This window comes from Crotalus tigris, unplaced genomic scaffold (genome assembly GCF_016545835.1).
Source record: "Crotalus tigris isolate CLP2741 ecotype Arizona unplaced genomic scaffold, ASM1654583v1 scf7180000021486.375087, whole genome shotgun sequence".
NCBI lineage: Eukaryota > Metazoa > Chordata > Lepidosauria > Squamata > Viperidae > Crotalus > Crotalus tigris.
In genome coordinates this window covers 11,683-36,400 of record NW_024098534.1, presented here as the reverse complement: position 1 = coordinate 36,400, position 24,718 = coordinate 11,683, and the positions used below count along the sequence as shown (strand labels likewise).

General features: G+C 45.0%; 1 protein-coding gene across 1 annotated transcript; it reads left to right on the top strand.

Moving 5' to 3' along the window:
- The first annotated feature begins 220 nt into the window (after positions 1–220).
- TPGS2 (tubulin polyglutamylase complex subunit 2) lies at positions 221–23,910 on the top strand. Its single transcript, XM_039318730.1, has 7 exons — positions 221–401; positions 4,351–4,430; positions 15,175–15,262; positions 16,852–16,983; positions 18,925–19,038; positions 20,562–20,722; positions 23,251–23,910. The coding sequence occupies exons 1-7, from the start codon at positions 329–331 to the stop codon at positions 23,491–23,493; spliced, it is 891 nt and encodes a 296-aa protein (XP_039174664.1). The 5' UTR covers positions 221–328; the 3' UTR covers positions 23,494–23,910.
- Positions 23,911–24,718: the final 808 nt, after the last annotated feature.

Sequence of the window (24,718 nt, the reverse complement as noted above, 5' to 3'; positions counted from 1 at the left end):
TTCCCGCTCCTCATTGGCTGCCCGGGCCAAGCTTTGCCCAGATACGGCCCCGGCAACTCGGAGCCTCGCCAGCAGCCAATGGTGGTCTCCCGCAGAAGGTAAGGGGAAAAAAATCAGCGCAGGTCTTTCTGGGAGGTGTAGTTTTAACTTTCCTTCTCTCCCAGGAATCGGTACTCGAGTTGGACTACCGCTCCCGTCAAGCGTCGCGAGTCAACGACCGGGTCGGATGTGAGGCACCGCGGGGGGAGGGGGGCTCGGAGGTAAGGGTGGCGAGACGGGACAAGAAGCTTCCGCCGGGTGGCTTTGCGTCCCGTTTGCGGCTGGAGAGATGGAGGATCGGGGTCTGCACGGCATGAAGCCCTACCTGGAGAAGCTCACCCTCGGGGTGACCCGCCTCCTGGGTGAGTGGCAGCCGGGGCCCGCCCCCTTTGCGTTGCCAAGGAGACGGTCCGGGCATCAAGTGTCAGGGAGTTTCGCGGGCAGCCACAAGCGAGGTTCCGCTTTCCCAGCGAGGTGATGGGCGGCTTCAGCCTCTCCCAGCCTTGGCCCAAACTGCTTTTCCTGATGCTGGGATTTTTACTTTCCAATTTCCTGGGCTTGCCTGCCGCCTGAGGATTTCCTGGTGGTCTCCCATCCACCCTCATCTGTCAGTTTGAGAATCCATAGAGAAAGGGGGGGGAGTTTTGTTCTGGGTTCTGAAGATTCCAGCTGGGATATCCTAATGGAGACCTGATTCTCTGTTCCTCGTTTTTTAATTCAATTTTTATTTTATTTTTTGTTTTACTTTTTTTGTTTTTTGATTTTATTTTATTTTTCTCTTTAATTTTTAGTTTATACTTTATCTTTTTACTTTATTTTTTTATTTTATTTTTATTTCTCTTTTTTTATTTTATTTCTTTTTTATTTCTTTTTAATTTATTTTCATATTTTTTGTTTTTATTTTATTTTTACCTATTTTATTTCATGTTTAGTTTTGGCTTTGACTTTTTATTTTATTTTTAGTTTTGACTTTGTTTTTAGTTTTTGTTTTACTCTTTTGTTTTTATTTTTATTTTTATCTTTATTTTTTTATTTTATTTTTATTTCTATTTTTTATTTTATTTCTGTCTTTTTTATTTTTAATTTATTTTTATCTTTTTATTTTATTTGTATGTTTTTTGTTTTTATTTTATTTTTACCTATTTTATTTTTTAGTTTTGACTTTGACTTTTTATTTTAAGTTTTGACTTTGTTTTTTTTTTTATCTTTTTGTTTTATTTATAGCTTTGGCTTTATTTTGAGTGGTCGCAGGTCTGAGAAAATCTTTCTTCCCCTTCCTTTGCACCAGAGAAAGTTTCCCGCCCTTTTAAAAGGGAAGCTCTGCTAAATCGCATCCCTTATGATTCTGCTAAACTGTGGCTTGTTTAACTGTGGCTTGCTGAAGCGGGCCGGGTTAGACAATGCAGCCAATTGTGCTTACCCATATGCAGTGACTGCTCTCTTGGGGACACCCCACAGCAAAGCAAGCCTAAACTGCCTTAAACCATAGCAGGAGGTAGGAATCTTAAAGATGGAAGGAGCCCTTGAGGTCATCCAGTCCACCCCCTGCTCAAGGCATGGATCCAGGTCCAAGGATTTTAAAGACCTGTGGTTTTCCAAGAGGAGCCCACCCTCCCCCTGGATCACTGGAAGTTTTTATTTGTTAAAAATTCAGTCCACATTAGCCAACACCAAGTGTTTATACGGTGCATGTAATCCTCGACTTATAACCGTTCCTTTCAGCAACCGAGCTCAAGAGAGCACCACTTGCAGGTAGTCTTCGACTTACACTTAGTGACCGTTTGAAGTTAAAAGGGCACTGAAAAAATGTGGCTCTGAGCGTTTCTCACAACGACCGTTGCAGCATCAACCTGCTCATGTGATTAAAGTTCGGGCCTTTGGCAACTGACTCGTATTTATGACAGTTGCAGTGTCCGGGGGGGGGGGTCACGAGATCTGCTTGTTCGATCTTCTGACAAGCAAAGTCAATGGGGGAAGCCGGATTCACTTAACAACCATGTGACTCGCTTAACAACCGCAGTAATTCACTTAACCCAGGCACGTCAAACTGCCGGATGTGTCATGCCAAAACCACGTCCCCACCCGATTGCCAGCAATGAGGGGGAAAGTCACAATATGTCATGCGACGTCACGAGTTTGACATGCCTGACTTCACCCATGTGGCGAGAAAATTTGTAAAATGGGGCAAAACTCACTTTAAAACAATTCTCATTTAGCAACTTAAATTTAGGGCTCCATGGGGGGTTGTAAGTTGAGGACTACATGTACCCTTCATTTCAGCCCAGAGCTACAAAAATTCTCCTTTATTGGAGGTGTTCGTTTAGCGATTGTTCGAAGTTGCAGCGGCACTGGGGGGGGAGGGAAATGACTTAACAACTGAGCCTCACGCTTATGACCATCACTGTATCCGAGATTAAAATTCAGGCATGTATTTATGACAGTTGCAGTGTCCCAGGATCACATGATCACCATTTGCGAATCTTCCCAACTGGCTTCCAACAAGCAAAGTCAATTGGAGGAAGCCAGATTCACTTTTATGACCACTTTGATTCACTTAAAAACCATGGCAAAAAAACGATCATAAAATCAGGTCATAAAAAACTCACTCAACATCCACCTTGCTTAACAAGGAGCATTCTTGGCCACAATTGTGGACATAAGGCAAGGACTACCTTTAATCAGGATATGGAGTTTCCCCCTGTCTATGAGTCTTAATAATTTCTATCAGCCTTCCCTAGTGGACAATCACTTAAATATGAGCCAGCCGTGTGCTGCAGCTCCAAAGAGGCCAACACAGTGCTGGGCTGCATTAACAGAGGGATAGAATCAAGATCATGTGAAGTATTAATACCGTTTTAGAAGGCCTTGGTAAGACCACACTTGGAATACTGCATCTATTTTTGGTCACCACGATGTAAAAAAAGATGTTGAGACTCTAGAAAAAGTACAGAGAAGAGCAACAAAGATGATCAGGGTACTAGAGGCTAAAACTTATGAAGAATGGTTCCAGGAATTGGGTACATCAAGTTGAATGAAAAGAAGGACCGGGGGGACATGATGGCAGTCTTCCAATATCTCAGGGGCTGCCTCAAAGAAGAGGGAGTCAAGTTATTCTCCAAGGCGCCTGAAGGCAGGACCAGAAGCAACTGATGGAAACTAATCAAGGAGAGAAGCAACCTGGAACTAAGGAGAAATTTCCTGACAATTAAAACAATTAATTAGTGGAACAACCTGCCTCCAGAAGCTGTGAATGCTCCAACACTGAAAGTTTTTAAGAAGAGACTGGACAGCCATTTGTCTGAAATGGTATAGGGCTGTGGTGGCGAACCTATGGCACAGGTGCTAGAGGCGGCACTCAGAGCCCTCTCTGTGGGCATGTGTGCCATTGCCCCAGTCTTAGGCCTTCAGCTGGGTTTTATAAACTTTTTCGCTTTAGGCCTCTGCTGCCATGTGCAACTGTGAGAAATACAAGCCAGTTGCCAATCAATCAGTCAATTTCAACTTCTCGCAGGGAAAAAAGATCTTGCAAAGTTGGAATTGATTGATTGAACTTTTAGTCCCACCCAGTCTGCCGTTACCACAGTAGCCATGCCCACCCAATGGGCCACTTCCATCCAATGGGCCACACCCACCTGGCACCCAACGATACATAAGTGGGTTTTGGGTTGCAGTTTGGGCACTCGGTCTCTAAAACGTTCGCCATCACTGGTATAGGGTCTCCTGCCTGAGCAGGGGGTTGGACTAGATGACCTCCAAGGTCCCTTCCAACTTTATTATTATTTTATTATTGTTGTTATGTGGATGCTTTCTATTTGTGTTTGGACTACATCGCCCATCAGTCCCACGTGTGGCTCTGAACTGTAAGGTACGGACACTGCGATGTAATCATTAAAGCCCTGGATTGAGGCGAATGCTCCATATTCCAGTCCCCTCTCTGCCATGGGATTCTCTGGGGATCTTTGAACCCAGAGCTCTCGCTCGGCCTGGCCCACATTGCAGGGGTGGTAGTCGTATCAGTAAAAAAAAATTCCCCCCCAACAGCCATCTGTGTGATCAGTTGGGCCGAAAACGGTATCTTCAATCAGAGAGAATTGCCTGACAAATGGCAAACGGAATCCCTTGAAAAGGCATAGATACTTCCAACCAAACCCAAGTTTTTTTCTTGCAATGTATTTGCAAGAGTAAAAACAGAAAATAAGGGGTTTTATTTTTCAAAAAATGTGAAACCTTTTCCCAGTTTTTTTTTTCCAGTTCTTATGTTTTCTGCTATTCTTTTTTCAACTGAACGTCTGGGGTGTTTTGTGCTTGTAGAAACCTCCCCAGGAGTTACGGAAGTGATGTTTCTGGAAAAAGAACCGGCCGAGCGCCATGCAGTCATCTCCTGGGAACAGGTAATGCGGGCTCCATCTGCATTTAGACGGTTCAAGAGTCAGTGTGTCTAGTGGTTAGGGCACCAGGCTAAAAACCAGGAAATGGTGAGTTCTAACCCTACCTTAGGCATAAAAGCCAGCAGGGTGATTTTGGGCCAATCACCAGGAGTCTGAGAGTTCTAGTCCCACCTTAGGCTTGAAAGATGGCTGGGTGACTTTGAGCCAATCGCCAGGAGACCGTGAGTTCTAGTCTTAGGCATGAAGGCCAGCTGGGTGATTTTGGGCCAGTCACTAGGAGAATGGGACTTCTAGTCCCACCTTAGGCATGAAAGCCATCTGGGTGACTTTGGGCCAATCACCAGGAGACTGAGAGTTCTAGTCCCACATTAGCCCTGAAAGGCATCTGGGTGACTTTGGGCCAATCACCAGGAGATGGTGAGTTCTAATCCCTTTTTAAGTATGAAAGCCAACTGGGTGATCTTCAGCCAGTCCCTCCATAGTTTGATTCACACCTCACAGGGTTGTTGCTGTGGGGGAAATAAGAAGAGGAAAGTGTGTTGGATATCTTCACCACCTTGAATTATTTTTAAAAATAATAAAGGCGGGATCCAGATAAATAAATTGCAGCTAGTGTCGGACCCTTTCCTCTTTTTGCCACTAGAGGTCAGAGTTTCCCTTAGTTTGTCCTGGACCAGCTACCTGCAGTAAAGGTGAACAAATCCCTTGGAGAAGAAGAGTCTTGAAGGGATGGATGAGGCTTCTGATCAAGGATTTGGTTGCCCATCTTAAGAATGGAATGGGAATAGAATAGAATAGAAAATATGGAATGGAATAGGATTGGAATGGAATGGAATAGGATTGGATTGGAATGGAATGAAATAGGATTGGATTGGAATGGAATGGAATAGAATAGAATATAGAATAGAAAATATGGAATGGAATGAATAGAATAGAATAGAATAGAATAGAATAGAATAGAATAGAAAGTATGGAATGAATAGAATAGAACAGAATAGAATAGAAAATATGGAATGGAATGAATAGAATAGAATAGAAAATATGGAATGAATGGAATAGAATAGAATAGAATAGAATAGAATAGAATAGAATAGAATAGAAAGTATGGAATGAATAGAATAGAACAGAAAATATGGAATGGAATAGAATGGAATGGAATAGAATAGAATAGAATAGAATGAATAGAATAGAATAGAATAGAATAGAATAGAATAGAATAGAATAGAATAGAAAGTATGGAATGAATAGAATAGAATAGAATAGAAAATATGGAGTGAATAGAATAGAACAGAATAGAATAGAATAGAATAGAAAATATGGAATGGAATGAATAGAATAGAATAGAAAATATGGAATGAATAGAATAGAATAGAGAATATGGAATGGAATAGAATAGAATAGAATAGAATAGAATAGAATAGAATAGAATAGAATAGAAAGTATGGAATGAATAGAATAGAATAGAATAGAATAGAATAGAATAGAATAGAATAGAATAGAAAGTATGGAATGAATAGAATAGAATAGAAAATATGGAGTGAATAGAATAGAATAGAAAATATGGAATGGAATAGAATAGAATAGAATAGAATCTTTATTGTCATTTTAAATGTACACTAGTCAGCATACATTACAATGAAATTTCGTTGCATTCAGCTCTCAAAAAAAATACCATTTTGCATGTACCCACATACACACACGTATGACACAGAGAAACATCATAGCCTAGTTCAAATGTATACATACACATGGCAGGGAAAACAAGATTCCTGCAAATTTACAAGATGAGTGGCATAAAGAACAAAGCTGTTACAGCATCTAGCAGTTCTGCTATAAATAAATGCCACATGTGTAGGATCAAATGAACAAGAAAACAGTGGGAAAATTGTGAACCCCAAATTTCATCCGTGTTTTCCGAGCAGCAGCCAATCAGGTATTCCAGGAAACATCCGAATAGGATACGAAAGAGAATCCTTGTCCTTTTCTTTGATGCTGGTTGAACGTATTTGGTGGTATATTGCTTCCAGACTAGGAAGCTCTACCAGATGGTTATCCTTGTCCCTGGTAGAAATGTCAGCTTATGTTCCTCTTTTATAGGGTACCTATAGAGATACCCTAGTGACCAACTGTGGTTGTAAGTCAAGGGCCACCTGTATACGACATTTTTTTTGCAGCAGTCATTAAGCAAATCACCACGGTTGTTTAATTGAATCCACAGTTGCTTAACAATTCACCAACAACCATGGGGATTTGCTTAATGGCGGTTGTAAGTCGAGGACTGTCTTCATAAACTTCTTTGTCTCCTCTGCGGGAACTCCAACCCACCCCTGCAAATGTTTGAAGCTTTCTTTTTTGGCTCCCTCACCTCCCCAAAATGTGGGTTTTTCTCTTCTGCAGGTAGGATAGCTCCTTTTAATAGACTGCCTGCTATAATTTATTTGCATTTTATTTTATATGGCCTATTTAGAGACTGCTCATCTCCCTTCATAGAGCAACTCTGGGTGGTTTCTTACTGCTGTTAGCTGGTTAGAGTATAGTTTTTAAGACAGCCATTTGTCCAAAATGGTATAGGGTTTCCTGCCTGAGCAAGGGGTTGGACTAGATGACCTCCAAGGTCCCTTCCAACTTTAGTAGTAGTAGTAATAGTAGTAGTGGTAGTAGTACTAGTGGTAGTAGTAGTAGTAGTAGTAGTAGTAGTAGTAGAGAAAGGGAAGGTATTTGAGAGGGGGAGAGTGACACCCAACCTATTTCATTTGCTCCTTAAAAATTGAGCAGATGGGAGCAAAGCATTTGGCAGATGACTCCATAGCCTCGCCTTTAATCTTTTGTTCGCAAATGAGACGAACATATCCAACACAACTTCCTCTTCCTGTTTACCCTTACTACATTAACAACAACCCTGTGAGGTTGGTTGGCCTGAGAGAGAGAGAGAGAAATGGGCTCAAGCTCACCTAGCTAGCTTTTGTGCCTGAGACAGGCACAAAACTAGAACTCATTTATCTGCTGGTGACTGGCCCAAAGTCACCCAGCCAATTTTCATGCCTTAATGCGGGACTAGAACTCTCCGTTTCCTGGCGATTGGCCCAAAGTCACCCAACTGGCTTTCAGGCCTAAGGCAGGACTAGAATTTACAGTGTCCTGATGATTGGCTCAAAGTCACCCATCTGCCTTTCAGGCCTGAGGCGGAACTAGAACTCACCGTCTCCTAGCGATTGGCCCAAAGTCACCCAGCCAGCTTTCATGCCTGAGGCGGGATTAGAACTCTCCATCTCCTGATGATTGGCCCAGAGTTCACCTCACTGGCTTTCACGCCCTAAGGCAGGACTAGAACACACCGCCTCCCGGTGTTTGACTCTTACAAGTCACCCAGCCACTTTTCATAGCTAAGGCGAGATTTGAACTCGCGGTCTCCCACTTTGTAGCCTGGTGCCTTCGCCACTGAACCAAACTTACCCTTTTTTGGGGTGCGGGGGGAAAGGTTGGGATTGGACTCCGTTTTCTGTTCGAAAAGTATCGCCTGTCCTCTGCTTGCGATGGTCCCCGTAAAACCTCCCCTATCAATCAAGAGATTTAAAAATGAAATGAAGCAGGCAGAACCGTTCCTTCTGAGCAACATTACTCATTCTGCATGAATTCACTCTTGCGATTTGATCGAAATTGGGAAAAAGTTCCACCTTTCTTACCTGCTCTGCAGCCCGTGATTTTCCAAAGGGAGAATTGGAAGCACACTTATTAATTTTAAAAAAAAAATTCTAGAGTGCGCAGAAATGGATAGACTGACTTTAGAGCAGACATGTCAAACACAAGGCCCGGGGGCCGGATGCGGCCTGCAGAGTGGTTTTATGTGGCCCGCAAAGCCTCCTGGAAACAGTGAGGGAACGACCCCCGCTGCCTTGGCCCTGGCCCAGGCCGGCTGGGAGCCAATGTACAATTTTGTGGTGGCCATCTATGCTGAAACGCATTCAGTCTTAGCTCCACAAGGCCGTCTGGAAACAGCGAGGAACCAGCCCCTGCCGCGTCGGCCTCGCCCCCTGGGTGCATGCTGGGGAGGTGTCACCCTTTGTGAGGAATGAAGAAATGCACCATGCCTTGGCGCTTGCCCTGCCCCCCCCTTCTGCCAGAGACCCCCAGATCTGTCCCACTCCCGCCCAGGCCCCCACAGGCACCCTTGATGTGAACGATGTAGAGCTGGCCATGCCCTCCAGTAGGCCACACCCACCCCATCCACACCCACCCAGTATGCCACACCCACCCGGCCCCCCGAGGGCAACCACAGTGCTGATGCGGCCCTCAATGAAATTGAGTTTGACACCCCTGCTTTAGAGATTAAAGAGAAAGAAAATTCAGGGTATTTTAGAACATAGGATAATTTTTATCAATGGCTAGAAAAACGGTTCAGAGAGAAAGGAATGTGACATGCAATTTTGAATACATACCAGCAAGAAGGATGACATGGAGTGATTAACTAATATTGCCTAAGATAATTAACCATATTTATTATTATCACTTATTATTATATCTATTATTGTTGTTTAAATCTCTGTACCCAGACAATATTAACTAATATTGCCTAAGATAAGTAACCATATTTATTATTATCACTTATTACTGTATCTGTTATTGTTGTTTAAATCTCTGTACCCAGACAATATGCTGTTGGCTAAATATTGAAAATGTTATCTGGGTAAACCCCAGCCCCAACCCTAACCCCAACCCTAACCTAGACCCCAATCCCAATCCTGACCCCATTCTACCCTTAATCCTATAAAAACTAATAAAACTTTTTAAAAAAAGATATTTAAAAATGAAATCAAGCAGGTAGAACCATTCCTTCTGAGCAACATTACCCCGATGCCCACTCATTACTCATTCTGCATGAATTCACTCTTGTGATTTGACCAAAACTGGGAAAAATTCCACCTCCTTACCTGCTCTGCAGCCCGTGGTTTTCCAAAGGGAGAATTGGAAGCACACGTCACCTGAGTGGCCAGGAGAATCCAGCCGAGAACGGACAGCGGGCAGCTGTCCGGACAACTTACACCCGGCCAAAGAGAGCTGGACGACTGCTAAGCTGAAGGGGCAGCCATCCCAAAGGGGTCAGCATCAACTCAGATCTTTAAGAATGCCAGAGGGTCAGTGGGGAGAAAATAAGTCACGGCAAATGCAACCGTTGGCTATTTCGGGACAAAACTTTGAAGAATGTCCAGACCAAACCAAGAAGAATAACCGAGTCAGAAGAGATTTGGGAGATCTTCTAGTTCAGGGATGTCAAACTCAATTGCATTGAGGGCCGCATCAGCATTGCGGTTGCCCTTGGGGGGCCGGGTGGGTGTGGCCAGGGTGGGTGCAACCTACTGGGTGGGTGTGGATGGAGTGGGTGTGGCCTGCTGGGTGGGCGTGGCCAGCTCTACATCATTCGCATCAAGGGTGCCTGTGGGGGCCTGGGCAGGAGTGGGACAGATCTGAGGGTCTCTGTCAGAAGGGGGGGGACCGGGGCAAGTGCCAAGCATGGTCCATTTCTTCATTCCTCACAAAGGGTGACACCTCCCCAGCATGCACCCAGGGGACGGAGCCGAAGCAGCAGGGGCTGGTTCCTCGCTGTTTCCAGACAGCCTTGTGGAGCTAAGACTGAGTGCATTTCAGCATAGATGGCCACCACAAAATTGTACATTGGCTCCCTCCCGGATGGCCTGGATCAGGGCCAAGGCAGAGGGGGCCATTCCCTCACTGTTTCCAGGATGGCTTCGTGGGCCACATGAAACCACTTTGTGGACCGCATCTGGCCCCCAGGCCTTGTATTTGACATGTCTGTTCTAGTCCAACCTTGGTAAGGCCACACTTGGAATCCTGCATCCAGTTTTGGTCACCACAATGTAAAAAAGATGTTGAGACTCTAGAAAGAGCGCAGAGAAAAGCAACAAAGATGATCAGGAGACTGGAGGCTAAAACATATAAAGAACGGTTTCTGGAATTGGGTATGTCTAGTTTAATGAAGGACGAGGGGGGACATGATAGCAGAGTTCCAGTATCTCAGGGTCTGCCCCAAAGAAGAGGGAGTCAAGCTATTCTCCAAAGAAGGCAGGACAAGAAGCAACGGATGGAAACTGACCAAGGAGAGGAGCAACCTAGAACTAAGGAGAAATTCCTTGACAGTGAGAACAATTAACCAGTGGAACAACCTGCCTCCAGAAGCGGTGAATGCTCCAACACTGGGAGTTTTTAAGAAGAGACTGGACAGCCATTTGTCTGAAATGGTATAGGGTTTCCTGCCTATGCAGGGGGTTGGACTAGAAGACCTCCAAGGTCCCTTCCAACATTATTATTATTATTATTATTATCATTCATCGCACAGTCAGCCAGATGTTCAGACTGGATTTGGCATTTTGTCTACCTATCGAGTCCTTACCCAGGACCTGGGATAGGCAGATGTGGATGTTTGATGGTATTACAGGTATCGTCGCAGGATGGAAGCAGTTCCTAATAAGGCCGCCTTTTGCAATTGACTAATAGCGAATTTGTCAATGCCAATGGTGTTCAAGTGGTGCTCCAGTTGTTTTGGGATTGCACCCAAGGAGCCTATGACTATTGGTACTACCCTTGCTTGCTTTTGCCACAGTCTTTCTATTTCTATTTGTAGGTCTTTGTATTTTGTTATCTTCTCCAGTTCTTTCTCTTCTATTCTGCTATCTCCAGGCACTGCCACATCCACTATCCAGACTTTTTTGTCTTTCTTATGGACAATTGTTAAGTCTGGGGTGTTATGTTGCAGGTGCTTGTCTGTTTGAATTCTGAAGTCCCAGAGCAGTTTAATTTTATCATTTTCTATGACTTTCTCTATTTTATGATCCCACCAGTTTTTGCTTACAGGCAAATGATATTTTTTGCAGATCTTCCAATGCACCATTGTTGCTACTTTGTCATGCCGCTGCTTGTAATCAGTCTGTGCAATCTTCTTGCAACAGCTTACCAAGTGGTCCACTGTTTCTTCAGCTTCTTTGCATAGGCGGCACTTACTGTCTGTTGCTGTCTTCTCAATTTTGACTTTGTATGCATTTGTCCTTAAGGCTTGGTCTTGTGCAGCCAGAATTAGTCCCTCGGTCTCTTTCTTCAATTTTCCTGCTCTTAGCCATTGCCAGGTTTTATTATTATCTGCTTTCCCAGCTATTTTTTTCATGTATTGGCCATGTAGTGCTTTGTCTTCCCATGCCTCTATTCTGTTCTTCATTTGGTCTTTCTTGTAGGCCAGTTTGGTCTCTCCAGTAGTTAGTAAGCCTTCCTGATATACTAATTTCAGTGCATCTTCATCATTGTTCTTCAGATATTCTTCCAAAGTCATTTTTTCTTCTTCAACCATCTGATGTACTTGTAGCATTCCACGCCCACCTATTTGCCTTGGTAGATAAAGTCTATCAATGTCACTGCGTGGATGAAGGGCGTGATTCATTGTCATTATTTTTCTGGTCTGCCTATCCATTGCTTTTAGTTCTGCTTGAGTCCAGTCCACTATTCCAGCTGTGTACCTAATGACTGGGATTGCCCAGGTGTTGATTGCCTTTATGGTATTTCCTCCATTGAGTTTGGATTTTAAGATCTTCTTCACTCTCTTGATGTATTCACCTCTAATCTTTTTCTTGACTTCAGTGTGCTTGATGTTGTCAGCTTGAAGGATACCCAAGTATTTGTAGTACTCTTCCTCATCCAGACTCTTAATGTTATTTTCGTGGGGCATCTTGATTCCTTCAGTTTTCACTATTTTTCCTTGTTTGATAGTAAGTGTGGCACATTTGTCCAAGCCAAACTCCATTACAATATCTTGGCTATATATACGGACAGTGTTGAGCAGCGATTCTATTTCAGATGATGTTTTTCCATACAGCTTCAGATCATCCATGTAAAGGAGGTGGGATAGTCTAGCAGATGTTTTTGATGTTTGATAGCCATGTCCTGAGTTATTCAGTATTGTTGACAGAGGAAACAGTGCAATAACAAATAGTAATGGTGATAATGAATCTCCTTGAAATATTCCTCTCTTGATATTAACCTCTCCCAGCTTCTCACCATTGATCTGCAACTGTGTCTTCCATTGTGCCATCGATCTTTGCACAAATTTTCTGATGTTTCTACTGACTCCTGTTATTTCTAGGCACTTGATTATCCAATCATGTGGCAGAGAGTCAAATGCCTTTTTGTAGTCAATCCATGCTACATTCAGGTTGGTCTTCCTTCTCTTGCAGTTTTCCAAGATCATTTTGTCTATTAGGAGTTGATCTTTTGTTCCTCTGCTATTGGGGCGGTTTCCTTTCTGCTCAGGTGGAAAGAGATTGTTTTCAACTAGATGCTGTTGTACTGCATCAGCTACCACACCAGTTAGTAATTTGAATGTTGTTGGCAAGCAGGTAATTGGCCTGTAGTTACCTGGTGTTGCCCCTTTTGCTGGATTTTTCATTATTAGGTAGGTTTTCCCAGTTGTTAGCCACTTTTCAATTTCTCCTCCTTGTAGTATATTGTTGAACTGCTTGGCAATGAGTGGGTGTATAACAGTTAGATGTTTCAACCAAAACCCATGCAGTTCATCTTCACCTGGTGCTGACCAATTTTTGATTTTCTTTGCTCTTTTTTCTACCATTTTTGTTGTTATTACTAGTTCTTTCATTTCAACTTCTGTTTTATTTGCATCCACCTCTTTTAACCAAGCCGCATCCTTGTTGTATTTCTTTGGGTTATCCCATATCTGCTTCCAGAACTGCACTGTTTCTTCCTTGTCAGGTACTGACTGATTCCTTGCAGTTTCTCCATTGATGGATTGGTAGAAACGTTTCTGATTGGATTGAAATTGGAGGTTCTGCCTATAGTTTGCAATTCGAGCTTCATATCTACTGATTTTCCTGGCTATAGCTGTTATTTGTTGCTTTATTATTTCCAGTGCTTCCTTGATCTTCCTTGTTTCTAAGTGGTATTTCTTGATTAGGTATTCTTTGGTCTTCTTGTTCTTCAGCTTCTTTTCTTTCATCTGTTCTAGCTTGCTTGCATGTGATCTTAACTTGCTGATCTTATTTTCTAGTCTAACCTTCCATTTTTCTGGTGCACTGTTTGTTTGTTTTTCTTCTTTGTTGATTTTGCATCCCAGGTATTCTGTTATAACTGCAGCTGTGCTGTACATTAGTTGGTTTGTTTCTTGCAGTGAATTGGTGCTTATACTTGATATTGCAGTATTTGCATCTTTTAATGCTTGTGCTAGCTGTTTCTTTGGAACAAGCTTCAATGCAGGCAGCCTTATTCTGTTGTTTTTGTGCTGTTCTAGATGCTCAGTTATTCTTTGTTTCAATTCTTTTATTTCTTTAGTTAGAGGGTTTTGTTCTTCCTGAGGAAGAGGTGCCTGGTTTCCAAATGAGAACAGTTGTATATCTCTACTGGATTCTTTCACTGCCAACTCCCCCTGGTTTGCCTCTACATTCTGAATTACTTCTTGTAAGGCTTTGATTTCTTTGCCCTGGGTAAACCTTTGCAGTTCGTCCAATTCTGTTTCTGTGAATACTTTATTTCGTGTTATAAATCGGCGTTGATCTGCTAGTCTCTGTTCTGTTATTTCTGATTCTGGATGCTGTTCTTTCCAGAATTGGTGCATTCGTTTTAGATATCCTCGTCTTGTTGGACTTGATCTGTAGTAACAGATCATTATTTCTTTGTTTTCCATCACTGTGTATCTGCGACGGGTAAACACCTTTTCTTCCAGTAGTTCTGCAGCTGCTGGCCCTGGTTGCTCAGCCAACAGTCCTGAGTCCTGTAACCCATTTTTCACCAGATATCCAGGAACTCCAATATCTAGTGCGGACCTTGTTAACCCGGGCGACGTCCGAGCCGGTATGGCATTCTGAAATTTACGTCTCACCATATTTTTTATGGGAGAGACACTCTTTGTCTGACTCCTCTGATGAGACCTGTCCAGTATGGTTGAACCTCTGGCATAGCTCTCATCTTCCTCAGAGTACACAAGCCCCACAACCACGTCAAGGTAGTGCCTCACTGGGGGTCAAGGTATTGCCTCACTGGGGGGTTATTATTATTATTATTATTATTATTATTATTATTATACCTCCTGTTCAAGTGTATCATTCTGAACAAATAGCTGTCCAAATATCTTCTTCAAAACGTCCACAATTTCTGAAGGCAAGTCGTTCCACTGATTAATTGTTCTCACAGTTGGGAAATTTCTCCTTGGTTCTAGGTTGCTCTTCTCCTTGATTAGTTTCCATCCGTTGATTCTTCTGCCTTCAGGTGCTTTGGAGAATAGGTTGACCCCCCCCCCCTTCTTTGTGGCAGCCCCTCAAATACTGGAACACTGCCTTGTCCTTCATGTCACCTCTTTGTCCTTCTTTTCACTAGACTAGACATACACAATTCCTGTAGCCTGTTTTCCAAAGCACCAGAAGGCAAAACAAGAAACAACGGATGGAAACTAATCAAGGAGAGAAGAAACCTGGAATTAAGGAGGAACTTTCTGACAATGAGAACAACTAATGAATGGAACAATTTGCCTCCAGAAGTCGTGGGGGCTCCATCACTGGAGGTTTTTAAGAAGAGACTGGATAGCCAGTTGTCTGAAATGGTGTAGGGTCTCCTGCTTGATCAGGAGTTGGATTAGAAGACTACTACGGTCCTTTCCAGATCTATTTCTGATGCGACACGTCCCACTTCTTAATCCTGAGAAGCTTTCTGTTCTCATCCCCACGGTCACTTTTGCTTGCAGAAAAACGCCTGTTTCCTACCAGAAGATCTGAAAAATTTTTACCTCATGATGGACGGTTTCCAAATGACCTGGAGCGTCAAGTTTGATGGTAAGGCTCTCCGGCCCTGTCTTGATCCCTGGTTATTGACCTATTTCAGCCTTATCCTAGATCAGGGGTGGGCAACCTCGGCGCTTTTATGACTCGTGGACTTCAACTCCCAGAATTCCTGAGTCAGCATAGCTGACGTCTGGGAGTTGAAGTCCACGAGTCATAAAAGCGCCGAAGTTGCCTACTCCTGTCCTAGATGGATCGCTGGAGGTTTTCAAGAAAGGATTGGACGGTCCATTGTCCAGGATGGGAGAACAATTCTTGCTTGGGCAGTGGGCTGGACTAGAAGACCTCCAAAGGTCCCTATCAGCCCTTTGATTTGGGGATTCTAATTCAAGGAAGGATGTTTCTGACCCCAAACGGGGGAGGATTATAGCCAGTCCTCGAATTACGACTGTAATGGAGTCTGCTCGCTATGGCCGTCAGCCGTGACAGTTCTAAAGCAAGCCGTCATGTGACAGACCTGATTACAGATAGTCCTCAACTTACAACCATTCGTTTAGTGACCATTGGAAATTGCAACAACGCTGGAAAAAAGCGACTTGTGACCGTGTTTCACACTTAACGACCGTTGCAGCATGCCCAGGGCTGCATGATCAAAATTCAGACGCTTGCCAGCTGGTTCATACTTACGACGGTTGCCGGGTCTCCCTGGGTCACGCGATCCCCTTTCGCGACCTTCCGACAAGCAACGCCAACAGGGAAGCCAGATTCGCTTAATGACGGTATGCTAACTTGACAACTGCAGCGATTCGCTTAATGACGGTGGCAAGGAAGGTCGTAAAATGGGACAAGACTCACTTCACAAATGTCTCGCTTAGCAATGGACGTTTTGGCCTTATTTCCTGGTCTAAGTCGAGCACTAACCTTCCTGCGATATTTTTGTTGCTGCAGCCATTAAGCAAATTGCCATGGTCGTTAATTGAGTCCACAGTTGCTTAGCAACTCACGTCCATGGTGATGCGCTTAACGACTGCCGCAAAACAGCAGGTGTAGTAAGGTCGGGAACACGATGAGTACTTTGTTAAGCAATCCCATTGTTTACTGCGGGGTATTTTTGCAGAAAACCAGAAGTAAGCGCCATTATTATGTTTTGCAAAAACAGCATAAATTGTGGTCATGTGACTGTAGGAAACAACCTACAAACCACCATAAATGCAAATACATTTCACATGACAGTAACAGGCCTCAAATCACCCATCCAGATTTCATGCTTAAGGTAGGACTCGAACTCACTGTCTCCTGGTGATTGGCCCAAAGTCATCCAACCGGCTTTAAGTGCCTATAGCGGGGCTAGAACTCACCGTCTCCTGGTGATTGGCCCTTTATAACTTCAGAAGTGGGTCGTAAGTACCTTTGGGGGGGGGTCCATCATAGTTTACTACGCAACTGGTCATAAGATGAGTAGTTCTGCTTCTTTGGGTTCAGTTCGTGCTCTCCTCGTTTTATTTTTGAGAAAATGCAACCCATTCAGCAGTGAAATAAAGCCCAGAGGACTGTTAACAGTGTTGAGATTTTTTTAAAAAAATATATTAGATTTAAGGTTTGGGCGTAGCGTATTGTGTGAACCAGGTTCTTTTCTCTTCCAGATAACCCTGTTTCCCTGGGCTGTATGACGATTAACAGCATCTCCAAGCTAACCCGTCTCAGCGTTTCACCCGCGTACGCTTTGCCCAGTGCGCCAACCCTGGCTGATCTGGAAGACTCTGATGAGGAGGAAGGTACACACACAAAGACATACACACACAAAAAAAAAAAAACCAGAGAGAGAGAGAAAGAGAGAGGGGAAAGAAAGAAAGAAAGAAAGAAAGAAAGAAAGAAAGAAAGAAAGAAAGAAAGAAAGAAAGAAAGAAAGAAAGAAAGAAAGAAAGAAAGAAAGAAAGAGAAAGAAAGAAAGATTACTATTGCTTATCTGATTATAAGATCCTCTCTCCCTTCCTCTTTGCTTCTCCGACACGAAGATCAAAAGCTGTTTCGGACAGACTTTATTTATTATTATTATTTATTAGATGTTTATCCCGCTTTTATTATTTTTATAAATGCCTCCAAAAGCAGAGCAAGAAGCAATAGATAGAAGCCAATCAAGGAGAGAAGCAAACTGGAATTAAGGAGAAACTTTCTAACAGTGAGAACAATTAACCAAGTGGAACCGCTGGCCTTTGGAAGCTGTGGGTGCTCCATCACTGGAGGTCTTTGAGACTGGACAGCCAGCTGCCTGAAATGGTACAGGGTCTCCTGCTTGAGCAGGGGGTTGGGCTAGGAAGGTCCCCAACCTTTGGGGCACCAGGGACCGGTTCCACGGAGAGAGGTTTTTCCGCGGACCGGAGGGTGCGTGGTTTTGTGTGCTGCCTTCATCCCACGGATGGGGCTTTGCTTGTTTGTGTGGACCAGTTGCTGGCATGCCGCAGCCCAGTACTGGTCCACGGACCGGGGGTTGGGGACCCCTGGATTAGAAGACCTCCAAGGTCCCTCTGTTATTCTGTATTCTATTTTTTTTTTCTGCCATCTTTTTTACTACCCAGATCTCAATAAGATGCAATTCTGGAATTCTTAGCTGGCTGAGGAATTCTGGGAGTTGAAGTCCACAGAACTTCAACTCCCAGAAAGGAGTTGAAGTTCTGTGAAGGAAATGATTGGTCCATTAGTGGGTGGAAGTGGCAAGAAGGTGACAAGCAACAGGGAGAAAGCAGAATTATTTAACTCATTTTTTGCATCTGTCTTTACACAAAGGGAAAAAACAGACCAACCTATCAAAAATAGTGCCATAAAAAATAAAATAGAAACACAAGTTAAGATAGGCAAGAAAATGGTAAGGGAGCACCTGTCTAGCCTAGATGAGTTCAAATCGCCAGGACCAGATGGATTACACCCCAAGGTTCTCAAGGAACTGGCAGATGTGATATCAGAACCATTGAACTATATTTTTCAAAGATCCTGGAGCACTGGGGAACTACCAGAGGACTGGAAAACAGCTGATGTAGTTCCCATCCTCAAAAAAGGAAAAAAAATGGATCCAGGAAATTACAGACCTATCAGCCTGACCTCAATACCTGGGAAGATCCTGGAAAAGATAATCAAACAACGAATCAACGAACACCTAGAGGCAAACAAAGTCATTACTAAAAGCCAACATGGGTTTGTCAAAAATAGATCATGCCAGACAAATCTTATTGCATTCTTTGACCAAGTGACAAAATTAGTGGATCAGAGGAATGCTGTAGACATAATTTACTTGGACTTCAGTAAGGCATTTGATAAAGTAGATCACAACCTACTACTTGATAAGATAGAAAAATGACAGCCATTTGTCCGAAATGGTGTAGGGTTTCCTGCCTGAGCAGGGGGTTGGACTAGATGACCTCCAAGGTCCCTTCCAACTTATTTTTTGTTGTTGTTGTTGTTGTTGTTGTTATTATAAGTCTTAAAGGTGCCAAGGTTGGAGACCCCCATTCTAGTCCAACCCCCTGCTCACGCAGGAGACCCTGTACTATTTCAGACAAGTGGCTGTCCAGTCTCTTCTCGAAAACCTCCAGTGATGGAGCACCCACAACTTCTGGAGGCAGGTCGTTCCCCTGGTTAATTGTTCTCACTGTCAGGGAATTTCTCCCTGATTCCTGCCATGGGAAGGAATTTGTCTGTTCTCTTGGCTGTTCCTTCCACAGGTAACAAGGAACAACCAAAGAGGCCTCACCTGGACTCCCGATCTCTGATCTTCGAATTAGATTCCTGTTCAGGCAACGGGAAAGTCTGCCTGGTCTACAAGAACACCAAGCCGGGTATGTGGCTAATCCGAATCTCAACCTGCCACGTGAGCGTAATTATTCACTGTTTGTAGACCACGGTTTCTGAGTTTCAGCATTGGATGAACCCCACCATTGCTCACCTAAGCCTCCAATCACGGCTTAGGGCTGTTTCAGAACCCCATCAATGACTTGGCAGTTGTAGAAAAGTCAGAAATAGCACGGCAGTGAGAAGAACCCTTGTTTATTTCAACCGTCATTGGGGCCCACTTGACAAAGAGGGTTCCCAAACAGTGGGGAAGCCAAGTTTTTTTATAGCTGTTGAAGGAAGCAAGATGGGAAATTCTAGCGTTCTGATTGGCTCGCCAGTTTTGGGGAAGGTAGACACGTCCCTAGTGAGTGAGTGAGTTAGTAAGTTAGTGAGCGAGTTAGTTACAGTCTGCCTTTATTGTTTTTATAAATAACTCAAGATGTCAAACATATCCAACATCGCTTCCAGTTCCTCCTCATGACAGCAACCTTGTGAGGTGGGTTGGACTGAGAATGTGACTGGCCTAAGGTTACCCAACCTTAGGGGGGACTAGAATTCACAGTCTCCTGGTGATTGGCCCAAAGTCACCCAAATGGCTTTAATGCCTGTAGTGGGACTAGAACTCACCCTCTCCTGGTGATTGGCCCAGAGTTACCCAGCCAGATTTCATGGCTAAGAAAGGACTAGAACTCACCCTCTCCTGGTGATTGGCCCAAAGTCACCTAGTTGGCTTTCATGGCTAAGGCAGGACTACAACTCACCATCTCCCACTGATTGGCCCAAAGTCACTTAGCCAGGTTTCATGGCTAAGGCAAGACTAGAATTCACCCTCTCCTGGTGATTGGCCCAGAGTTACCCAGCCAGATTTCATGGCTAAGGAAGGACTAGAATTCACAGTCTCCTGGTGATTGGCCCAAAATCACCCAACTGGCTTTAATGCCTAGAGTGGGACTAGAACTCACCATCTCCTAGTGATTGGCCCAGAGTTACCTAGCCAGATTTCATGCCTAAGGAAGGACTAGAACTCACCCTCTCCTGGTGATTGGCCCAAAGTCACCTAGTTGGCTTTCATGGCTAAGACAGGACTAGAACTCACCCTCTCCTGGTGATTGGCCCAGAGTTACCTAGCCAGATTTCATGGCTAAGGAAGGACTAGAACTCATCATCTCCTACTGATTGGCCCAAAGTAACCCATCAGGATTTCATGGCTAAGGCAAGACTAGAATTCACCCTCTCCTGGTGATTGGCCCAGAGTCACCCATCCGGATTTCATGCCTAAGACGGAACTAGAACTCACCGTCTCCTAGGGAGATTGTTCCACCACCACCACCCCCAATGAACTGAGCCTCAGTTAACTCAGCCAAATGTTCTGGGTTTGCCTTAGTGAGCTGGCACTGCCCCCTAAGTGAAAACGTGGCTGGTAAATCTGTGAACGGAGGCAATTAAGTTGTTTTTTGCAGAGTATCAAAGGAAGGACTCTTTTGACCAATTTCCTAACTTTTGCGATCGTCTTCCGTCTCCACCTTAGTTGTCAGCCCCGAATCGGAAATCTGGTTCCTGGACCGCGGCCTTTACTGGCACTTCCTCACCAAATCCTTCACCGCTTATTACCGGCTTCTGATCACTCATCTGGGACTCCCCCAGTGGCAGTACATCTTCACCAGCTACGGCCTCAGCCCCCAGGCCAAGGTGAGTGAGGGCAGCCGCCTCTTCAGAAGCCTTTGCTTGCACCTGGATGGACCTGCCAATCCGCCCTTGGAGGCTGAATAAAAAAAATAACAAGAGTTGGAAGGGACCTGGGAGGTCATCTAGTCCACCCCCCTGCTCAGCCAGGAGACAGTGTTCCATTTCAGACAAAGGGTTGTCTGTCCAGTCTCTTCTTAAAAACCTCCACTGACACCCACCGCTTCTGGAGGCAGGTCGTTCCACTGGTTAATTAACAGAATCACTGAGTTGGAAGGGACCTCAGAGGTCTTCTAGTCCAGCCCCCCCCCCCACTCGAGCTGGAGACCGTACACCAGTGGTTCTCAACCTTTTTAATGCCACAACCCCCAACCGGTCATAAGTCGAGGACTACTCAACTGGTGCAGCACCGTTTGCAGAATGGGACTTTTGGTGGGCTCAGCAGGGCAGAGACAGCCTGGACAATTCCTATTGGCTTTTGAAAGCCAATAGAATTAGACTCTATTCAAGGAAGTCTATTCTATTGGCTTTCAAAAGCCAATAGAATAAAAGGGAGTAGCACAGCTAAGGAAAAGGGGGAAAAAAATGGCGGACTGCGTTGTTTGGCGACCCCCGTGAAATGGTCGTTTGACCCCAAATGGGGTCCCGACCCACAGGTTGAGAACCACTGCCCTACACCCTATCAGAGAAATATCTGTCCAGTCCCTTCTTAAAAACTTGCGGTGTTGGAGCATGTTGGCCAAGTGGGCTAAAGCCAATTATCGGTAGTCCTTGACTTACAACCACTCGTTTAATGGCTGTTTGAAATTACAACAGCACAGAAAAAAGAGGAATTATGACCGTTTTTCACATTTATGACCATTGCAGCCTCCCCACAGCCACGTAACAACCGCGGCGATTCGCTTGACAGTGCTGGCAAGACAAGATGGTAAAATGGGGCAAGGCTCACATGGCCAGTGCCTTGCTTAGTGACGGAAATGTGGGGGTTCCATTGTGGTCGTGAACCACCGCATCCCAGCAGGATGGAGAACGAAGTACCAAAGAGGAGATAAATTACTAGTAAAGGAGAATCTTTGTAGCTCAGGGTTGACATGAGGGGTCCTTGGCGCCCTGTGAACTTGGTGGTTTCCTTGCGGACGTTTTACGGCCCAAACTAGGTAACGTCATCAGTGCTAGAAGGAGAAGGGTTTGCAGAGAAGTGGAGGAGGAGGAGGAGATAACTATGGGGTCCTTGGTGCCCTCTGAACTTGGTGGTTTCCTTGCAGATGTTTCATGACCCAAACTAGGTAACATCAGTGCTAGAAGGAGGGGTTTGCAGAGAAGAGGAGGAGGAGGAGATAATTGTGGGGTCCTTGGTGCCCTCTGAACTTGGTGGTTTCCTTGCAGAAGTTTCATGACCCACCTAGGTGACATCATCAGTGCTAGAAGAGAGAGAGGTGTGGAGTAGTAGTAGGAGGAGGAGAATTGTGGGGTCCTTGGTTGCTCTGAACTTGGTGGTTTTCTTGCAGACGTTTCATGACCCAACTAGGTGGCATCATCAGGGCGAGAAGAGAGTGGGGTTTGCTCTCAGTTTACACTCTGGTGCCTTGCTTGGTCAGTGTTGGTGGGGGTGGCCTTAGAGGTACTTTGGTTGAGCCATTTCCTCTTGGCTTGACTGGCGGTTCCTTGATTGGGGCATTGTTTACCTCCTGAGTGTTGGTCTGATGTTAATCTATGCTCCTCTGGGTATTGACTGCTGGTAGGGGAGTGTTTTGATCTTCCCCCCCCTTTTGGGGGGGCTTTTTAACTATTTAACTTGAACGGTATGTAGATGTTGTCTATCTCTTTGTGCCTGTTGATGGCTGCTTTGTCTGAGTGCCAGGCTTTCAGGAATTCTCTAGGCCAGTGTTTCTTTGCTGGCTGTGGAATTCTGGGAGTTGAAGTCCACATGCCTTAAAATTGTCAAGGTTGAGAAACACTGGCCTAGAGAATTCCTGAACGCCTGGCACTCAGACAAAGCAGCCATCAACAGGCACAAAGAGATAGACAACATCTACATACCATTCAAGTTAAATAGTTAAAAAGCCCCCCCAAAAAGGGGGGGAAAGATCAAAACACTCCCCTACCAGCAGTGCTGGCTGTGGAATTCTGGGAGTTGAAGTCCACATGCCTTAAAATTGTCAAGGTTGAGAAACACTGCTCTAGGCTTTTAGAACTTGGCTTGGTCACGCCTTAAAATTGTCAAGGTTGAGAAACACTGCTCTAGGCTTTTAGAACTTGGCTTGGTCACGCCTTCCCAGTTCAAACTAGGGTTGAGTCTGTCCATAAATTGTGAAATTAAAAGAGTTTTCATCTTTGAGAGTTTCCCCGCTCCTTCCTCGCACTGATGACATTACCTAGCTGGATAATGAAACGTCTGCAAGAAAACAAGCACGCTCGGAGAGCACCGAGGGAGACAAAATTAGCCGGGAATCCCGGGGGGGTCCCTTCCTCTCCTGCTCTCCCCTTCCCAAACCCCGGCTCTGACTTCCCTTTTTCTCTTCCTCGTCTTCCAGCAATGGTTCAACATGTACAAACCCATCACACTCAACACGGAGCGGCTGTCGGAAGTGGCTGACGCGTTCGTCAACAAGCTGGACCCCAATAAGGTTTTCCGCAGCAAGACCAAGATGCCCCCGGTGAAGAAGAGGTCGCCGTCCCAGCTGGCCCCCTCCCAGAAGAGCCAGACGGCCGGAGGGTCGCCCCGGAACCCTCCGCAGGGCGGGAGCTTGTCAAGAAGACGGGAAACGCAGCCTTGAGCCTCCCTCTGGATTCCCACCCACCCATCCATCCTAACCGGCCCCCCCCCTAGATGTTGCCCAGCCTCCTAGCTCCACCTGGCTCCTTCTGCTTTGCAGGACTTAAATATTTATTGCTGAATATTTATTGCCACAGACTTGAAGCCCTGCCTGATTTTTTTTGGGGGGGGGAGGCACACCTGCAACTCTTCCAAAAGACAAAGGGGGGGGGAAGGGGGTGTTTTTAATGCACTCGTTCTCTTATCCCGGGTTTGCACAGAACTGTTCCCACACCTATCGCAAGGCTAATTACTTGCTTCTTCCCCCCTGCTCTCCCTCTTTCCTTTTTTCTCTTCCATCTCTCCCTACCTCCTTCTATCCCTTCCTTTTTCCTTCTTCCTCTCTCCCTCCCCCTTCCTCATTTTCCTTCCTTCCATGCTCTCTTCCTTTCTTTCCCTTCTTCCTTCTATCCATCCTCTCCCTCCCACCCTCTTTCTCAACTTCCTTCTCTCTCATCCTCCCTCCTTCCTTCCTTTTCCCTTCCCTCCCTCCTTCCTTCCTTTCTCCTTCCCCCTTCTTCCCTTTCTTTCCTTTGCTCCGCCCTCCCTCCCTTTCTTTCCTTCTTCCCCCGCTTTCCCTCCTTCCTTTTTTCCCATCTCTCCCTACCTCCTTCCATCCCTTCCTTTTTCCTTCTTCCTCTCTCCCTCCCCCTTCCTCATTTTCCTTCCTTCCATACTCCCTCTCTTCCTTTCTTTCCCTTCTTCCTTCTATCCATCCTCCCCTCTCCCTCCCACCCTCTCTTTCTAAACTTTCTTCCTTCTCTCTCACCCTCCCTCCTTCCTTCCTTTTCCCTTCCCTACCTCCTTCCTTCCTTTCTCCCTCCCCCTTCCTCCCCTTCTTCCCTTTTTTCCTTTCTTTCTTTGTTCCACCCTCCCTCCCTTTCTTTCCTTCTTCCCCGCTTTCCCTCCTTCCTTTTTTCCCTTCCATCTCTCCCTACCTCCTTCCATCCCTTCCTTTTTCCTTCTTCCTCTCTCCCTCCCCTTCCTCATTTTCCTTCCTTCCATGCTCCCTCTCTTCCTTTCTTTCCCTTCTTCTATCCATCCTCCCCCCACCCTCACTTTCTCACTCAACTTCCTTCTCTCTCGCCCTCCCTCCTTTTTGCTTCCTTCCCTCCCTTCCTCCTTCCTTCCTTTCTCCCTCTCCCTTCCCCCTTCTTTCTTTCCTTCTTCCCATCCTCCCTCCCTTT

Coding starts and splice junctions, on each gene's coding strand:
- TPGS2 (XM_039318730.1), top strand. CDS start 329: ATGGAGGATCGGGGTCTGCACGGCATGAAGCCCTACCTGGAGAAGCTC. Junction 16,984..18,924: donor AGACTCTGATGAGGAGGAAG/GTACACACACAA, acceptor TTCCTTCCACAG/GTAACAAGGAACAACCAAAG. Junction 20,723..23,250: donor GCCTCAGCCCCCAGGCCAAG/GTGAGTGAGGGC, acceptor CTCGTCTTCCAG/CAATGGTTCAACATGTACAA.